Source organism: Paramormyrops kingsleyae, chromosome 11 (genome assembly GCF_048594095.1).
Source record: "Paramormyrops kingsleyae isolate MSU_618 chromosome 11, PKINGS_0.4, whole genome shotgun sequence".
Classification (NCBI taxonomy): Eukaryota; Metazoa; Chordata; class Actinopteri; order Osteoglossiformes; family Mormyridae; genus Paramormyrops; species Paramormyrops kingsleyae.
The window spans coordinates 24817128-24836551 of NC_132807.1; the positions used below are offsets into that span (position 1 = coordinate 24817128).

Consider the following 19424-nt stretch of genomic DNA (forward strand, 5'->3'; position numbering starts at 1 on the left):
TGCAGTTACGTTGGCTGGTATCTCTAAATAGCGTGCGTGTGTGATCTTTGCGTTTAATTTGCAGGTTGTTTCATCAGCATTCCTTCCTCGGGGTGTCACCGGATCCCTTGAAGAGTAATGCCGGTGGGCAAATCGGGAAGCAGGCGGCCCTGCGTGTATCAAATTAGCAGCTTCTGTAAATATATATCAAGATCTAATATCAAGTCATTAACAAATTCGTCTTCGTTTTATCCTTTTAATGAGAACTGCTCCCTGTCCCTGTGATACTGATTCATTAGAAACTTATCCTGTCTGGTTTATGTTTAGCAAGGTTTTTTCTTTTCCTTGCCCAATGTCTACAGCTACATCATGCACCCTGATCGCGGAAACGGACGGGGTAGAACAATGTGAGATGATTTTAACGAGGATAACACTAATGTGTCTGTCTGCTGCTGGTATTCGACTGTATATTCTCTTTGCGCTCTCTTATTAAATGTGTAGCTGCGGAACAAAAGCATCTCCCGTCATTTGAACGGCCAAAAATCGAATTAAAAAGCGCCACGGGCACAACTTATAGACCTAAATAACCAGAAAGTTAGATAACTATGCATTAGTCATGGTTTCCTGTGGATTATCATGACTTGCAGTGGCTGACTGAACCTGAAGCAACGTCACATTCGGGGAGTTCCAAAATAGTACGTGGATTTCTTTTGTTAGTTTGTTTCACAGAAAGAGGTGTCAGCCTGAAATATTGCATTAATCTGCAGCCTTTTTGTAAAAAAAAAAAAAAAAAAAATCTTCCCCAAAGCTAGACTTAACAATGCTATTCTGCAAGCTCTCTGTCTCCACCTGGAAACCAGCATTTCTTATACAGTATAACACAGCTGAATAGCATTCATACATGCACTGTACTGGACAATGCTATCTACATGCAGGTGAGTTTCTACCTCAGGTGAAATATTCACCGGGTGCAGATCTTCCCATTTGTTAGAACATCAGTTGCCCTTTGCATTGTAAGGCTGAATACCGTGCTCAGTTTCCCCGCGGCTAACCTCATCCAGAATGCTCAGACGACCAACCGCAATATATATAGTTCTTCTTGCTAAGTAATTCAGGAGACCCATTCTCTGAGCCACAGTGGGAACCCCCAAGCAGTTATTAAAGCCTTTAAATGTCTCCGTTTGAGGGTTTGTGGAGGTAGTGCTTCCTTCAAGGTCAGTCATGTGAAACATCTTGTTTTTGTCTCTAAAACAGCAGAGGCCTTCCACAAGACTGGTACGAGGGTACCCTCATGGTTGAGGAGCATCTGGGAGAATGACATCCAACCACCTCATGACCCTGTTCTGGATTGATGGTTAAAAGATGGATGGATGGATTGATGGATGGTTGGTTGGTTGGTTGGCCATATGGTTTCATCTAACCTACAGAAGGACAACAGTTCAGACAGTAACACATTGTTGTAGGATACACATGAAGCTTGGTGATCCGTCAGATATGGGGCATCATCCGTGTTTCCATTAATTTTGAAAAAATGAACCTAGTCAAGTGGTCTCTTCACTCTCCCAACATAAACCACAGATCGGTGGAATTAAAAGCTGGTATCAGCTTACCTCCAGGTTCTGTCCCGGAAGTGACGACATGAGTCAATCTAGATATACGATGACGATCATTACGGGGGAGAGGTCAAATACACTGTGTAACATAAGGTACAATGTCACATTTAATGACACCTCTATAGTGGCAGTGCGATCCGGTTGTTTTGGTTCTTGCTGCGTGCTGCACACTTGGTAAACGCTATCGCCCATTATGCCTGCTTTGGGAGTCTCTCTTTATTAAGGCGCTTATAGGACATAAGTATGATCGGACGTTACTTGATACAACGTAATTCGACGGATGACTGTATAAATTACCGTCTAGTAATTAGACTGCTTTCTGTACGTGAATTACCCAGCTAGATAGTTCTTAATTATGGCATTTCTGCCCCAGTGACAAATCGTATTCATTGTTGAAGGTTATTGTGATCCTAATAATGGAGAGATGATCGCTTGTGACGGCATAAGCTAAAATGGGTTGAACCAGTCAGTGACTGATGGCAATCCCCTCTTATAGTGGATAGTAAAGTGTCGTTTCTCTCATTGCTGATCATTACCGAAGAATTACTTTATTTAAAATTAGCCTTGAGATGTTTGACACATCTGACCAGATTTTTATGGCGATTTTTGGCTTTCAGTCACAGACACTTTTATTCAATTCAACTTAGCAGAGCAATTTCATGTGTTTGATCAATTCATGCAGCTAGATATTCCGTGAAGCTGTTCAAGATCGGAGCCCTTTACACGGACGCAGCTAAATTTATTTACAGCCAATGAACAAGTTAAAGGTTATGAGGAATTTAAAAAAGGTACATACATCTGATGCTTATTGCATTTTAATCTTTTGCTACTGTACATCTGACAAAATGTGCCTGAAATCCAACTTTGTTGATGCAGGTCCAAAGAAAATCATTACCCCATTGTTTTTTTTGTGAGGGAAAAAACACAAGGATTAAAAAAAATCAGGAAGCTAGAAAATTACAGAAACATTTACTAGGAGAAGAAATTAAAAGCACACTAAGCCAGATTTTTAGTTCACCTCTTGGGTCTTGCCTCAGTAGGTGCTGTTCTACTTGGCAGCCTTGCAGTTTTCTAGTCTGTGGATTGTCCGTCTGCACTACAGCCTCGCCGCTCCGACGCCGCCCTGCCCTGACAGCCGTTAGTAAGTGGCCATTAGCCATTTGCAGCCATTCGGCCCACGTCGGACAGGACGTGCATCAGTTCCAGCAGCACCAGTATTTATGACCCGTTTCATCGAGCGCCGTTGGTGTGAAACCAGCTGGCGGGAAATCTGTGTGCTCTGCATCCAGCCAATGCACCCCCCTGCTGGACAAACAGTGGTGATACAACGGATTTCTGGCAGGAAAAGCCACACCTGGATGGAACAATGACCTCCAGACTAACCTTACTGAACTGCCAGGGGGTGGAAGAGTCCTGGGGGTGGGGTGTGGCTCAGCGGGTTAGGAGTGTGTGCATATGATCAGAAGGTCAGCAGTTCAAATCTCAGGGTCAGCAGTGATTTCACCATTGGGCTCCTGAGCAACGCCCCTAACCCCCAATTGCTCCAAGCACTGGCTGATCCTCCTTTCCAAAAAAAGAATGTACATCACTTTGGATAAAAGCATCTGCTGAATGAATAAAATGTGGAAAAACTGCAGAAGCAGGACAATAACTAGGAGCCCTTCTGATGAAATGTATGTTCAGTATCAGTAGCAAGTAGCAGATCTTAGAATCAAGAGCACTGTTATGGTTGTGCAGGTGATGGTTAGAGGAAGGTCAGGCTATTTTAAAGCTTGGTTTAGAGATGTAAGTAAATGACAAGCAGTTATGGTTGACTGACTTCAACTGGGTGCAGCTGATCTGACAGGAAAAGAATGGAGTTACTTCATTATGAACAGAAACCAGAAATTATTTAAGTACAGCAGAAATGGGGGCACCGAGGGGCAAATCTGAATTTCTAAGCACCCCAGAACTGTGATAATTAGGTGAGGTGTGGTGAACCTGCATGAAAATTATGTGGGACAGCGCGGCAAGCGAGGATGTGGAACGACCGAGAGAGGGTCACAACCTATTGGCTGAGAGAGGGATGGAAAGGATGAGATCCAGCGGGCGGGGAAGCAGGTGAGAAGGTGCCCCTCATGTCTACATGCGTGTCACCTGAGCACCATCCGTCTTACGCTGGGATGTGACAGGAGAGGCTGTAAGGGGGGAGTCTGAAGGATGAAGAGGGATTAGGGAGGCATGAGGAGGTAAAGAGTTACTGGGCTTGTTGAAGCCTGAGAGGATTTTAGTTCAGCAGTAGTTGTTTGAAGAGAGCATGGGGGTAGGAGTAGGATTAGAGCCCGAGATTCTTCAAGGTCAACTGGATTCTAGAATTTTCGATTTGAATGATCTTTTTCTATTTCTGAATATATAAAGGAGGAGAGCCAGAGGCTGAGTCGGCTTAGGCTGCATTAACAGTTTGAGGTATAGATGGGGTGGGGGGGGACAAGAAAAGATGAAAGAAAGGAAGGAAGTGATGTCCAGGGTACTGCTAAAGAGTGACTAGGCCTGAAGAAGCACAGAAGGCAGTGAAAAGTAAAAAGGTTCATGAATGAGGCGTTTTCTCCGAGATCAGCCCTGTAGTGGACGATTCAGGGTCTGTGTAAGACTTCTTTTTGGACATGCGACAAGAAATGATGGAAGGACTGGGGGTAAAAGAGCGAAAGCTTGACCAAAGTTGTGGCTTCTTGATGAAGCTGGAATGACCATGATGAAATTGAGGATCCTCGACAAGCAAGTCTTTTACATATTGGAACTGAACTTGATATGTAACTTCTTATAGCATATCTTGATCATGGTCGTACGGCGGCCTGGAGACTTAGTGCTCTAGGCTAGACTACACCCTAGTCGGGATGCCTGGGCACCTCCACACACGCATTAACCCTCATACACTGTGAGCACATATATAGATGCCAGTTGGTCTTTCTGTCTTTGACCTGCAGGAGGAAAAACACGGGGGAACATGCAAATTCCACAAAGAGCAGCGGGGGGATTCAAACCCCCAAGTGGAGTTGATATCCAAATGAATATTCCTTTTCTGTGCCTGCTTCAGTACGTCCCCAAAAATTCAGAGTAGAATTTGTTCATCATTAGGTACTGTCTGCTGTTTCCAAATTCGCTGTTTAGTGTGGACTAATATTTGTTTTCTGAAAAATTTGACCCTCTGACATCACCAGGAGACATTTCTGCTTTGACTTGTATTGGAAATATTTTGGGAGCAATTTGTTTGCTATAGAGTCAGTATCTTCCTGATCTGAATGACAGGCTGCAGCATATAAACTGTGTTTGGCCTCATTAAACCACATTCATATTTTATGTTATCTCTCTCCTTTCTTTCCTTACTGGATTCTAATCCTTAGTTTCCCACACATTACTGGTGTTATGAAAAGGTGACAAAGTTTAGATAATGGATAATGTTCACTGTTAGTTTTTATGGAACTGCCAATTACCTGAATTGAAAATGTGAACGGTTCTTTTATAGCAGCATATGAAACTCATTTCCTGCACGTTTTCTCTTGCATTCAAAAAACGTGCAATAAAAATGTGAATTTGTTTTCATGTTCTTGATGTTTACTTGACTATGATTCATGGCATTTGTGGCTAGAATTCACTTTAAAGGCAGTAACGGCAAGATCAAAAACATTTAAATGCCTTTAGTTTGGATTTATTTAAATGAACTGAATAGCACTTGAACACACAAAAGATAAAAAACACAAAGCAAGAGGACTTTAGAGAGACGTAAAGCAATCATCAGACACACTTATCAGAGTGAGATTCTCGACACGCCAGTAATGACTTATAGGGTTATTACATGCATTACTGCATCTTTACAAAGGTGTGGTTGCTGCTTTTGTAAAATGACGATGACAGAGTGAGGAAGTGATCTCCAGAACATTCTGCCTCACCTCTATTTACAGTCATGTTTATTTTTGAATGTTGATTTTTGACATGTGAACAGAATGTTGACATTCTGCATCTGGCAATTTTGGTGAAACTTGATATCAATCGTTTCTGCCCAACATCATGAGTTTTTTTTCTAATTTCCATAGTTTCTATATTTACTTTTAGCTCATGCAACATGATTGCACTCTGTTTTTTTTTTCCCAAAGGCGATCAGGAGAGGTGCTAGAAATTCTGCCCCCCCTGACAAAATGTCACCTTGGCCCCCACAGTAGAAATTCTTGAGTAGGAGGGGTTTCATCCATCCATTTTCTGTAACCCCTTCTCCAGCGTCACCGGGGGTCCAGAGCCAATCACGGAAGCGACGGGCAGAAGGCAAGGAACATCCCAGGATGGGATGCCAACCTGTTGTAGTGCACACTCACACACTATTAACTCACACATGCACACCTACGGGCAGTTTGGTAACTCCAATTCTCCATAGCCTGTTTTTGGACTATGGGGGGAAACCAAAGTACTCCAAGGAAACCTCTGGGGGTCTATCACAGCAGACCTTTCTGAGCAGGTGTACAAAGCATGTACTACAACATTATTTGTATCCTATCAAGTTAAGTGTTACCAAGTGACAGTGTCCGTGGGTGTGTAGGGTGAGTGCCCTGCGGTGGGTTGGTGCCCCATCCTGGGTTATTCCCTGCCTTATGTTTCTTTCGTCCAGGACAGGCCAAGCAGGTATAGAAAGTGGATGGATAGAAACGTAGCCTCATTACTAGCTATGTGGCAACTGTTGCCCTACAGATCTGCGATGATGTGATCTTTACATTCAAGACCCTGATCTCAACAGTAACCCGGTTGCCCCGTGTCTGCATGCAGAGGAGAGCAGGCCGTGCTGCTGATCTTCTGAAAGGCTTCAGATCTGGTTTGGCACTGCATCATACCATCTTTATCTTTGCAAGATAAATCTTCAGATTCTTAAATATAACAGGGGTCCTGTTTGCATTTGTCACATTTAATAATATGATGCACATACATTTTGCATATGTGAGCATTTCCCAATAAAATTAATGTTCTCTTACATTAAAATATGTTGATTGGCTAAGGACCAAACACCTAACTTCCCCATATTTAATGAAAACACCTTTGGTACATGGATGTGTTTTTGGGTAAATTTGTACCAACTCTGAAGACTAAACTTTATTGCTTATATTCCTCAGTCTCTCTCAAGCTTCTCAGGGATTGCTTATGGATTGCAGTTTTCTTCCACTTATTCTCAAAATCCATGAAGTCAGAACTAAGCCATTCAAGGGCATCTGCCTCCTTATTCTTAAGACTCTCCGTGGGTCAGTGTTTTGCTGGATGCTGCAGTTTTTACCCCAGTTTTGAATGTCTAGTTGAATGTGCAGACGTGGTTCTCCTGTAGCGTTTGCCCGTACCCGTGTCAGTGTGGCTTTCCTCCAGCGCTAACCCATCTCCTGAGTCGCTGCTGTTGAGAATCACTCTCAGAATACACCCCAACGCCCCCACACGCATTGGCTGTAGGGATCGTGTTCACGGACTGATGCGGTGCATTGGATGCTCGACAAAGATAATTCATGGCGTTTTGACCAAAACGTTGCAATTTGGTCCCAGCTGACCGGAACACTTGACACATCCCTGCAGAATCCACTCAAGTGTTTCTGTTGCTGACACCATATGGACTCTGAGGAATCCTAATTTTAGCAATATCCTCCATCGTCGCTCCCTGCTGATTCAGGCTTCCTTCTTAGCATCCCGGATACTGTTGACCGATGCACATTTTCTTGCATCTCAGCCATTGGACTCCGGAGCTCGTTCAGAATTGTATCTGGCCTCACAGTGGCGTCCCCCCCCCCCCTTGCCAGGCTGCTTAGTTTGGACAAGCTGATCTAGGCGAAGCCTGTGTTGCGCGACGCGCTACACTTCCAGATGATTCAGTGGGCCGTGCTCACATAATCAGACACTTTCATATTTTTTTCTGCCCTTGTCCCGATTCTTACTTCTCAATAACTTTATCCCTGACCTGCTTTTAAAGCTTCCTCGTATTCGTCATCAACCCTTTGCTTGATATTCACTCTCTGATCAAGTCAATCTCATGCAGTGAGATGGTTGTAATTTCAAAATCGTAAAACTTCCTTCTGAAACACCGGTACTACACACAAAGAGGCCACTCAAATAATTATGTGGCTCCTTAAAGGTAATTTTGTTTACATTAACAAATGTTTCCCCAGCAAATGGTTTTGAATGCCTTGTTATTTTCATTCATGTTACTTAAATTTACTTTGTGGTCTTTTGATTTGAAAGTATGGATTTGGTTTTATGTAAAACAAACATTAACTCCTATTTCAAAGCAATTTATTTCAAATGCTGCAAACTTTAAAGAAATTAAATCTAGCAGTTGTATATGGGGCCTAAACACTTCCACAATTTAAGTACAAATAGCACTTCGCTAATCCATCCATCCATCCATCAATTTTCTACACCTGCTTGCCCTATGTAGGGTCGCAGGGGTCCAGCGCCGATCCTGGAAGCCATGGGCACAAGGCAGGGAACAACCCAGGATGGGGCGCCAACCCATCGCGACACTTTGCAAATATTTAAGGAAATACAGACATATCAACTGCTGATCCGTTTGGCGTCCTGGTGATGCAGAGCATGTTGCAGGTTGCATGCGATGTAAGGTAGGGTGCACCCAGAAAGACTCTCATAAGCACACATACACAGATTTACGGCGAAATTTAAAGCCTGGTTCTGTGCATGTGATTTTGCATGTTCTCTTCACAGTTAAAAAACCCATTAATTTGTTGAGCTGATTTTCCTGTATTTTCCTTCGTGTGTTTGTGTGCCCGGCAATGGATTACCATCCCTTCTACACCTTATATTTCCTATAACAGGCTCCCAGCAATCCTGCATTAGATAAGGCATAATGGGAAAATGGATGGATGCATAGGGAAGATGATGGCCATCAGGAACATTTCGTCTTCCCTTCCTACAGCTTATATGTGTGCATCTCTCTTTAACAGCATTGCGTTAAACACCAGAGGCAGCAGTTTCACTATTGTTGCCGTAGCAATATGCTGGGCTAGAAGGATTCGAAATAAGCATAAATAAATGAATAACAATGGCATGCTTTTATGAAAGTATTGTCTCACAGGTATTAGCAACCACTGGAAAGCTTCTGATGCCCCCTATAGGTGGTTTAAATTCCTTTTACATTAAATTCCAATACAAACAGCCGAAACAGGATCTACATTTCTGTTATGAAAGAAAATGATGTGAAAGAGATTATTGTTAAACTGTGCTTCATGGTAGCTTCATGAATAGCCAATCTGGGCGGAGATATTTGACCAAAGAAATTAATTTTTAACGAAATGGTTCCTTTTTCGTTTATTATCTCGCTGATTAGTCAATGCTTTCATCAAAAGCAAGTTGCTCATTTCGCAATTTTCGGATTACTCCTTAATCTGACTGAGTGTTATTCTCAGTAACAAATGCTCTTTGTGACAGAGAGAGCTGCTGGGAAAAAACTCCCCAGCCTTTGAAGGTGTCTGGCGTGCGTCCTGATTTGTGAAGCATTGCTTTACCGGGCTGCATTGTTATATGATCTATTCCCCTTTATTTTATTGCCTCCTCTTTCAATGGGATTTAAACAGAGTGGCAGCCTTTGAACCAAAGGCCTTCTTACAACATTGTTTTCCGCTTTTAACGTGATTTTGACTAAATTGCATCTTAAGCCCACGGACCGTTTTAAAGTGGTTTGATATTCAACACTCACTGAAGCACTTAGCATAACCTACAAAAAGAGGCATTACTTGAAACTGCAGGCAAGAGCAGAGGAAAAGTCGAAAAATGACATCAATTATAAATTTCTACTTGTCTGTTTCTTTTAAAAGTAAAATTGGACTTTTTGCATGTTTTTGTTCACTAGAAATCAAGGTAGCCCCAGAGATGCCTGTATCTCTAACATGGTAAATCAGCAACACAAAAAGCAATAAAATGACCTTGACATATTTTTTTTTTCATTTCCTCCAAGAAAATAATTGCCATAGTTAAATCTGAGTAGGCTACTTCTTACACAATGGGATTTAAAAGAGCTTTAAAGAGGTCACTGAAAACGTCTATGAGCTGTAATGAATCACACCCAGGAAGATGATGGGAATATATGACCTTGGAATTGATCCATTTGTTTTTTTTTCCTTCTAGAACCATTTCCAGCCATTCATGCTGAAGTGAAATGTTACACAGTTGCAAATTGAAAACACGCTGTTTGAAAAGACAAGATGCTAGCGGAATGTGAAAGCAGCGTTGAAGCGAGGTAAATAATGATCTCTCAGACAAACGAAGCAGGGTGACACAGCAGCAGTGAAGATAAAGGGGATAAACGACCTTGGGGTGAAGTTACAGAGCGTCTCAGCTGAACACATCTGGCTGTGTATGCAGCCCAGCTACATCTAGAGGCCTTGAGGTAGGGCCACGTCACCATCGTACATAATCTGTTGTAGCCAATGGCGAATATGTTCTGTTTCACAGTGGACTGTCCAATTGCCTGATCTGCAGCACTGCAGCCTATCAAGCTTGCAGCCCATGTAAGCTGGATGCTTCATGTACAATTTCATTAAGACGTCCTCCGGTTCTTCATTTTTTTTGCATGAGTGTATTGTATATACAGTATCTCTCAAGCATTATAGGAGATTGAGTTACAAAGAAGATGGACAGAGTTCGGAAGCATCTTGAAAAACTTTGAAAACAGGTTACATAAAAAATTGCCCCACGACACAGAATTTCCGATTCTTAAAAGGCAGGAATGGCCGATGAGTCGTCATATTGACAGCAAGGCGATGACTTAAAAATAACTCACAGAAAGCTGGTGATTCATTCCACAAGCACAAGCAGAATCTTCTGTAAAACATTAAAACCTAGACATAACTTTGGGTTCTGATAAAAGAAATATTTCAAACGTGTTATCTCTGGAGTTTTGGATGATAAAGTCAGCCCCCAGAAGTATGATACATTTAACCTCAATAAAGTTGTCTCTGTGCAGAATACTTATGTAAGTTTAAAAGCTTTACAACTCAACAAAATAATTTCCATTCCCTCTTGAGTGTGTGGCTCTTTTTTGATTCACCATTTTGTAATATTTTAGAAATGGATTCGTGGCCCCGGGGGGGGTATGATTACCTGGGCCAAATTTAGGGGGGTGGAACCCTACTGTACCTACAGCATAAAATGTTGTAATAAATGCTTCTGTAACAACTCGGGGGCCCCAGCTTAGCCCATGCTGATTGATTTGCCTACTTCATATGGCTGGTTAAGTTAGACGCCTCAATGTCAATATTTGTCAGAGACATATTTCGTTCAAATTTCGACAGATCTGGCTCATGAAATGTGGCACAGTAGAACCTAACAGGTGACATATGCTCAGGTATCCATCACATCAACAATGTTCTGCAAAGACTGTCAGAATTAACTGCGAAACAAGTCGTGCAGTTAAATACATCTTGAAATAATGAACCTCAAAGTAAATACGGAACCATAATCACATCCGCTATGTAATTATATGGACAGTAAAACTAAAAGCCACTAAGAGACCATTCGGGGGGACCGGACACCTGCTTCTTCTTGTTCTAATGGAGACCAGGCTGCAGCACTGGGTCGAAACAGTAATTTATCACCATGTGGTGAGGATACCAGGAAGTGAGAACCTGAGAGGCTGGGGAACCATTTAATGGTTTGGGGTGGCCAGTTTCAAGGCCAGGGGAATCGCATTTATCCTAGGAGTGAAATAAGAGGACACTCAGGCAGGGACACATAATCATTTCATTTAATTGGACATCAATCTGTGTCAAAGGAACAGCACTGTTAGTCTGTTTCATTTGAATTCATCACATGGTCACGATGACATCACAATGCAGTGCTTCCGTTTCTCTTTCACACATACACACACACACACACATACAAACTCACGTACATACACATAACTGTTCTGCAACACCCCCCTCCCTCCATCAGACATGAGGGGCCACTGTGTTTCTAAAGTGCTCCGATGCACGATTCCTCTTGGAGGAAGGTAGAGGGGGAGCAGAGGGACCGGAAGCTGAAGCCCCGTCTAGTGTACGACTGCTTAGGTGTGCCGCTTTTGGTCTTGCGTACAAAGTATTCCAGACGTCTCGGATAAGCTGCTCCCTCAACGCAGAACATTGAGCGGATGATGAGCGTTACCCGGGCAACATCTAATCAAAACTAATCAACAATATTCATACTACCCTAATATTGGATACATTCTCCCATCTAACTTATCATTTATAAATACGTAGGTATTACATAGAGATTTATGTAGAATATATATACATAAATAGTCTATAGAAAAAGCGCCAGGATTGAATGACTATTTCACTTCCGTAAACCCAAAAAAACGTCACCGTTTTACATTCTGTAAAAGTAGCATCTACAACTACAAGCTGTAAACTAGTGCCTGTTTCATCCCTACATATCCTGCTTTGTTGTGTGCTGTCCCTGCATGGGGATGATTGTTTTGCAGGCTGAAAGGGGATCACCTTCAGTGACGCTTCTGTGCTCGTCTCTCACACTTGTCCTTGTGCTTTTCCTACAGCAATATCTATTGTTTCTGAATTTTTGTTGGGGTGTTTTTGGTGTTTAGGTCCTCCGTAAGAGGGAGTGAAATTGGGGGGTGGGGCAAAGATGGGTAGGGATGGGTGGGTGGGGCTTGTGTGCCCCACCCCCTGCAAGACCCCTCCCCACCAAAGCTAAACATGGAGCACGGATTAGTACGGCACCAAACCAACACACGCATAAAAACACATGAAAACACAGCCGGTCACCACAACATCTTCACATATTCTGTTCACATTCACAGAGCAGGAAACAAATCGACATGTCATCACACTTAAAGGGTATGCCCTAACATCTAAGGAGCTCTAATAAGAATATCAATAACGATATTGACAATGCTAATATGAGATGAGCCTGCAGATGGAATATTCATAAATGCCATAACAGTATAACTGGGGTCACTGGGAGGTCACGGGAAATTCAGCCGTTTTCCCTGTCTTAATCCTGACTGGTCCCAACTTAGCCTTGCATACTAGATGATTGACATGAGCACCTCCCCTGTTTGGTCAGCATGCTCTTGGGGAGGAGGAGTCTAAAAAGGACACACCCACATGTCAGGTGACGGGAACAGTGCTGGAGCTGCACACAGCACCCCCCCCCCCCCCCCATGGCTTATACTCAATGCATCTGAAATTGCACCCAAAGAGACATTATACAAATAGGTAATCAAGCAAAAATGCCACTTAATCATGTATGATTAGATATACGGAACCTACGCCTTATTGTACTGGCTATCATTTGTGTGGATTTGCAAACTGGTCACATGATGGGTGTCTGGCATGAGGATTTGGCTCCAGTGCCCGAGTTACTGGGGAAGCCTTGTAGCGACTCCTAATCGCCAAAACTGTGGCAGCCCCACCCTCCAGCCCTAACCCCCTCAATGGCAGCGGTGAGACTCGGGGGGGGGGGGTTCTTTCGGGATTTAGGGAATTGCTTTTAATGTTCCACCTGCCTTCTTACACAGTACGTGGTAAGGAATCACTGTCCCCATCGATTTCTGCTGTTACAAGGCGCAACAGCAAGTACCGAGTCGGGATCTGGGAGAGGTAGCTGTGCAAATAAGCTACACATTCAAAATAACAACAACAAGAGGACACAGCTAAAAATCTGTGTCATCTCTGCACATATACACTATATGTGGACACGCAGATAGACCCAATAAGGTGATACATACAAATATATAGAGATATTAAGAAAAACAAGAGATCGATATATAGACAAGCTGATTCTGCTCCACGACATGATAGCATATTGCCAAATTGCACTTCATGATCACAATGCAGTCGTGACGTTAAAATGCGACACATCCCAAGCCAGCAGCGTCGTTTAGCTCCAGCTAGGTCTACATGTACCGACATCCAGACAGGCGGACAAACTCACAATGTCGATTTCTGGCTCTGGTCCCATTACATATAAGTTAGCTCCTTCAAAGGGTTTAAACCTGCCTGGTCTGCCTACTGATAACTGCACTTAAACAGGCGCAACAAAGGGAAAAAAAATCCATCCAATCAGAAAAGCAGATTCTGTCACAGCTACTTAGTGTGGGTGGTACTGGCATGCCTGTAAAGCAGCAAGGGAGGTGTCATCAATCAATTAAGTAACGATTATCTCCACCACCAGGGGGCAGACTATCTGACTTGCAAGTCTCCCTTACCAAATTTCTTGACTCCTGAGGAGATTTCTTGCAAAAGTAAAGCCGTCGGCTCAAGCTGTGGTTCAGTGCTTCTTCTGTTCGCAGCCTCCTAGAACTTGTCCTGTTTGGTTCTCACATAATAAGCCTAACAAGAAAAACTTGAACCCTGAAGCTGCCTGCTTTCTCATCGCTGGACCCAGTGCCCATGTAGTACGATCATATAGACGTCCCACATTAAAGTCTCACTTGTGTTCCCATCTCCCCAACATACTTTTTCCGAGAGGGAAACAAATTTCCCAGAGTTCGGGGACGCTATAATGAGCAAGGTCCTCTGCAAGGCTAGCGGACGACTCCTACAAGTCGAGCCAGCCGCCCGCCTACAGCGCATGCTAGGTTGCATCGTGGATTGCATTCTGCCCAGATTCCTTTGCATGGCTGGTTCATAGGCCTGCTGAGTTTAAGTACCTGTTGCATTTAATGATCTGATTCCCGCAAAAAGTGAACAGAAATGCACCGTTATGCTGCCGTTTTTCAGCCTGACCGACCTGAGTGCTTCGATGGTTTAACGCTTCCGTCTGCAGAAACTGGGTGTTTTACAGAAACTGAGATGGTTGCCTGTGTGGGGCAGCATTTGATCACGTGGCAGTTTTGATAATATCACATTGATTAATTAGATGAATAAGGTGATTGAGGTGGGGGCATTACAGTGACATTACAGGCTGGCAGGCACGCTAGCCAATCAGAAGCCACCCCTGTCTCCCCCACCCAATGCAGCTTGGCAAACAAATTTCCCACATACACTCGCTCCAAAAAAGCACAACATTCAATAATACACTATTACACAGATCTCAGCTGGTCTTCAATGTGCTGGGACCCCAAGTAAGCCCCCCCCCCCCCCATTCCACTGCGGTAGGGGCCCCAGCTGGTGCATTGCATGATGGGAAGGGGGAGAGGAGGGGGTTAATTGCCCCGTTTTGGAAGGAAGCTGAGGATGAACTCCCCTACACCCAGGAAGTAGACCACCTGAGCGATGCCAAACAGGGGGGCGATGACGAGGGCTCGGCAATACGCCCCCTTCAGGAAGGCAGTGGGACCCTCCCGTTGAAGGATCTTTCTGTGGAGTGGAGAAAAGTGCATGAGGTGGTCTGCTTGTGTCACCTTTACTATCATCCTTTTTTTAAAAAGCAACACTGCCCCCTTCTGTCTATCATTTATACTTCACAGCAGTGTTTCCCAACCCAGTCCTCGGGGACCAACAGACAGTCCACATTTTTGCTCCATCCCTGCTTCCGGCCAAACAGTCCACATTTTCACTCCCCTGTAGGAAACTCTCTTGTAACTGCCTATGTCCGTGTTTCCCAACCCGGTCCTCAGGGACCTCGAGGCAGTCCACATTCTTGCTCCTTGCAAAAATGTCTGGCAGGGAGCAAAAACCTGGACCTGGTCTGGGGGTCCCCAAACACTGTATACACTGAATACAGTTTGTATAGTTACTTATGTATGAAAAGGTAGATTAGAAAACCAGGTCATTAAAACAAACACTGAATCAACAGGTACATTTTAGAGCCGTGTTTATTACATAGAGTGCTATGGAAAATATGCAGAAAAACAATAAAATAGGAGATAATTAGCAGCCGCACACAGCAGTGTGTTAACATCAGAGTCGGTGCTGTTTGTGGAGCACAAGGTTTTAGTGAGAAGGTAGATATGTCTTGTAGGTTTACCTGATGCAGTCTGTCACCCCAGAGTACGTGTCCTCCTCACTCCCGCGCGTTAGAGACTGCAGTCTGGTCTTTATTACTGTAACAGCAAGTAATCACACTCATACACAATTTTTCACTGTAACAGTGAATACAGATTCACATACACAGACCAGTCTGGTCTTTATCACTTTACAAAGTTCAAAATCATTAACGTGCACAGTAGGAGCACAAATATTCAATAAATGAAACATATACATGGAGTATTACATACACACACAGACATACAGTAAAACACACATATTCATGCTGCTAAAAATGCTTGTACACACACCTATGCATATGCACAGACAACACATACATCAATTCACATACAGTTCAATGACCATTTTTGCACACATTTATGGGTTTTGGGGCCCCCTGTTGGCCACACATAGTTACTACAATGGGGGGCAGATTCCCCCCCCCCCCCCCCCCAACTCACCATCCACAGGGTTGACAGCCACAGCAGCCGTGCTGCCTGCAATGCAGCCTGAGATGAAGGACACGTAGAAGGGAGCAGGACCCTCAGCACCACGCTTGCCCAGGTCATTCAGGTTGGCAAAGAGAGGGAAATAGATGACGGAAAAGGGCACATCCCTGGGGCAGAGGGGGAGAGGGAGGCTGTCACACGGACACGGCCAGATGCCGTCCAATCACAGACATTCACCCTGACCAATGACCTGATCCATCTGAACGTAAATATGACCAAACAGACCAGGACTGCCCTCTTGAGGCCAAAGTGTGCTCACACACTGCAAACTTCAGCATTTAACAAATATCATTTCTACCTGCTATAGCAGCTACGCAGTTATTTATAGCACAATTTTTTTCCTTCTAATTCTGTTTTTAATCTGTTTAGCCACCTGAGCATAAAATATACAGAGCTCACAGAAAGTCTTGGGCCGCTTGTTTAACTCTTGCAAATTTTGCAGATTTGTTGGTTTCATAAAAGGCAATGTTTTAGATGTCTGCACATGTCTTCCACACAGACATTTTCTTTTTATAAAGCGTCATAATTTTTTGACTGACTCATTCAGTTCCAAAGGGATACTGAACACAAATGTTTGGTGTTTTATGTTATTGCAAAGGTGTTACTAATTAAAAAGCACCCAATGAGACCACTTGTCAATGAACTTTTTAACTCAGAACAGCTCTTCCAGAACTGTAATTTGGATTTCAGTTTATTACTACTTGAAATTAATGTCTTACTTAAATCTACTGGTTGTTTCTAATGTGATATACATATATTTTTTATAAACAAAGGAATAAAGTAATGATTTTTGCTGTAAAACCAATAAATTTGGAATATTTTTACTGAATTAAGCAAGCATCCCCAGACATTCTGTGAGTACTGTATAATAATAAAATATATTAATAAATATATACAAATTTAAATTCAGCCATCCACCTTCCATGACTATTCTTCCTAATTTATTATTATTATTATTATTATTATTATTATTATTATTATTATTATTATTATTATTATTATTGTTGTTCTTGTTGTTCAGAAGGACTCTGCACTGGAAAGGCAGCTATGCACAAACGAATGAATGGATGCACAGGTGACTGGAAAATGAAATAGATTTTAGTTACACTACACTCTTTTAATACTTAATCTGAAGTGAAATGCTTCCTAGTTCACAAAGTAATCCTCCGACTGAGCGCAAGTAGAGACGTCCTCCCGGTGATCTGTGTCTCGCCCTTCAGTAAATAAGCGTATTGGATTTCCGTTAAGTGAGGCTATTGATCTGAGCATTCCTCTGGAGTGTTCATACACATTTGACGCTCGCCTAACATGCCTTTTGATTTATATGACTCCTTAACTTGCATGTGCTGATCCGCATGTTCCCCTAGCATTGGTGCGCTAAACGACATCTGTCACTAGCATGTGTTTGGATCTGCATGTTCCAGTAGCGTGACTGCTAATCTATATGTGTCACTAGTGTGTGTACTGATCTGTGTACTCTCCAAGTAAGTGTGTGCTAATCTATGTGTATCACTAGTGTGTGTGCACATTGCATACTGGTGTGTGCACTCAGCGCATGTTCGAATAGCATGTGTGCTGGTCTGCATGTTCCCCTAGTGTGTGCGCTGATCCGCATGTTCCCGTGTGTGTGCTGATCCGCATGTTCCCCTAGTGTGTGCGCTGATCCGCATGTTCCCCTAGTGTTTGCTGATCCACATGTTCCCCTAGTGTGTGTGCTGATCCGCATGTTCCCCTAGTGTGTGCTGATCCACATGTTCCCCTAGTGTGTGCGCTGATCCGCATGTTCCCCTAGTGTGTGCGCTGATCCGCATGTTCCCCTAGTGTGTGCGCTGATCCGCATGTTCCCCTAGTGTGTGCTGATCCACATGTTCCCCTAGTGTGTGTGCTGATCCGCATGTTCCCCTAGTGTGTGTGCTGATCCGCATGTTCCCCTAGTGTGTGCTGATCCGCATGTTCCCGTATGTGTGCTGATCCGCATGTTCCCCTAGTGTGTGTGCTGATCCGCATGTTCCCCTAGTGTGTGTGCTGATCCGCATGTTCCCATGTGTGTGCTGATCCGCATGTTCCCGTGTGTGTGCTGATCCGCATGTTCCCCTAGTGTGTGTGCTGATCCGCATGTTCCCTTAGCGTGTGTGCTGATCCGCATGTTCCCGTGTGTGTGCTGATCCGCATGTTCCCCTAGTGTGTGTGCTGATCCGCATGTTCCCTTAGCGTGTGTGCTGATCCGCATGTTCCCATGTGTGTGTGTGTACTGCACAGTGGAGTGTACCTGAGCAGTGTGGCTCCCAGCCCTTTGTAGAGTCCTGCGATGCCTTTACTCCTCAGCAGATCGCGGGTCAGCTGCATAGCTGTGGGAGACTTGGCTCCCACGGACTTCCCCGCTGCCTCGGGCATTAACTTCCTCTGGGCCTCTAAGGAGAGCGACATTACATGTATGACATCATCAGCATGATGTAATCACATTAGGCTGAAGAGCCCACAATGCCCCAGGTGAATGAGTCTGACACAGAAAATGATGGAGACAGGCCAACAGATGGATAGACAAAGTCACTCACAAAAAAGACCTTCAGGGGTTAGGGGTAAACCAGAGGGGACACAGACAAGATAAGGGTGAAAAACGGATAAGACAGACAAAAACAAACTCAGATATCTATGTGCAAATAAACATTTCGTTACTAAGATACAGTGTCCCTGTCTAAGAGAGAACGACAGAATGGCAATGAGACAACGGCACTAAAAATAAACATACATAATGTTGACCACACGAGGGCAGCATTTATACATTTATGTAACCTAACACTTTTGTGTCCTTGAAAATTCCCTATTTTTTTCAATTCCTCACCGAGTCGTCCAGCGTCTTGCAGCTGAATCTTCAGCATCTCCATAGGAGTAGTAACAATGACCTTTAACCACAGACAGCGACACAACGTTACCAAGTATCCAGAACAAACAAGCAACGCTGGACTTGGCAGCCAAAGCAAACAATTCACAAGGACATCACAAGGCAGAGCAAACCCAGAGAAAATTCTTTCACTGCTTTAACACAAATATTCAGCAGAACAGTGCTATATTATTCTGCAAGGTTTTATTAAGGCTATAATTGTTATTCGAGGATGACCACAATGTGTACTGCTCTGCATGTATATCCATAAAGAGGACAGTTGTGTATTCTGTAAATGAAGAGAGATCAGCTCTGCATTGGGTTAAACAGAACCAAGCTCTAAATTGTGCACATGGGAAGACAAGCTGCACATTAAGAGAGATCTGCCCTATACAGTGTAAATGAAGAGAGATCGGCCCTACACTGTGTAAAGATGGAGACTGGCCCTACATTGTTGAATGAAGTGAGATCAGCACTACATTAAGAGAGATAAGTTTTACACTGTGTATATAATGAAGCCACC

At 43.5% G+C, this 19424-nt stretch overlaps 1 protein-coding gene across 2 annotated transcripts in view; it reads right to left on the bottom strand.

The window, feature by feature from the left end:
- Positions 1–11330: 11330 nt before the first annotated feature.
- slc25a22a (solute carrier family 25 member 22a) overlaps positions 11331–19424 on the bottom strand; it is a 30455-nt gene continuing 22361 nt past the window's right edge. For both annotated transcript variants that reach the window (XM_023819716.2, XM_023819715.2), the window contains exons 7-11: positions 18863–18923; positions 18290–18431; positions 15973–16127; positions 15513–15588; positions 11331–14902 (exon numbers count right to left, since the gene is read on the bottom strand). In XM_023819716.2, the coding sequence (XP_023675484.1) occupies positions 14749–14902; positions 15513–15588; positions 15973–16127; positions 18290–18431; positions 18863–18923 (588 nt within the window). In that variant the 3' untranslated portion in view covers positions 11331–14748. The remainder of the gene's footprint in view (positions 14903–15512; positions 15589–15972; positions 16128–18289; positions 18432–18862; positions 18924–19424) is intronic.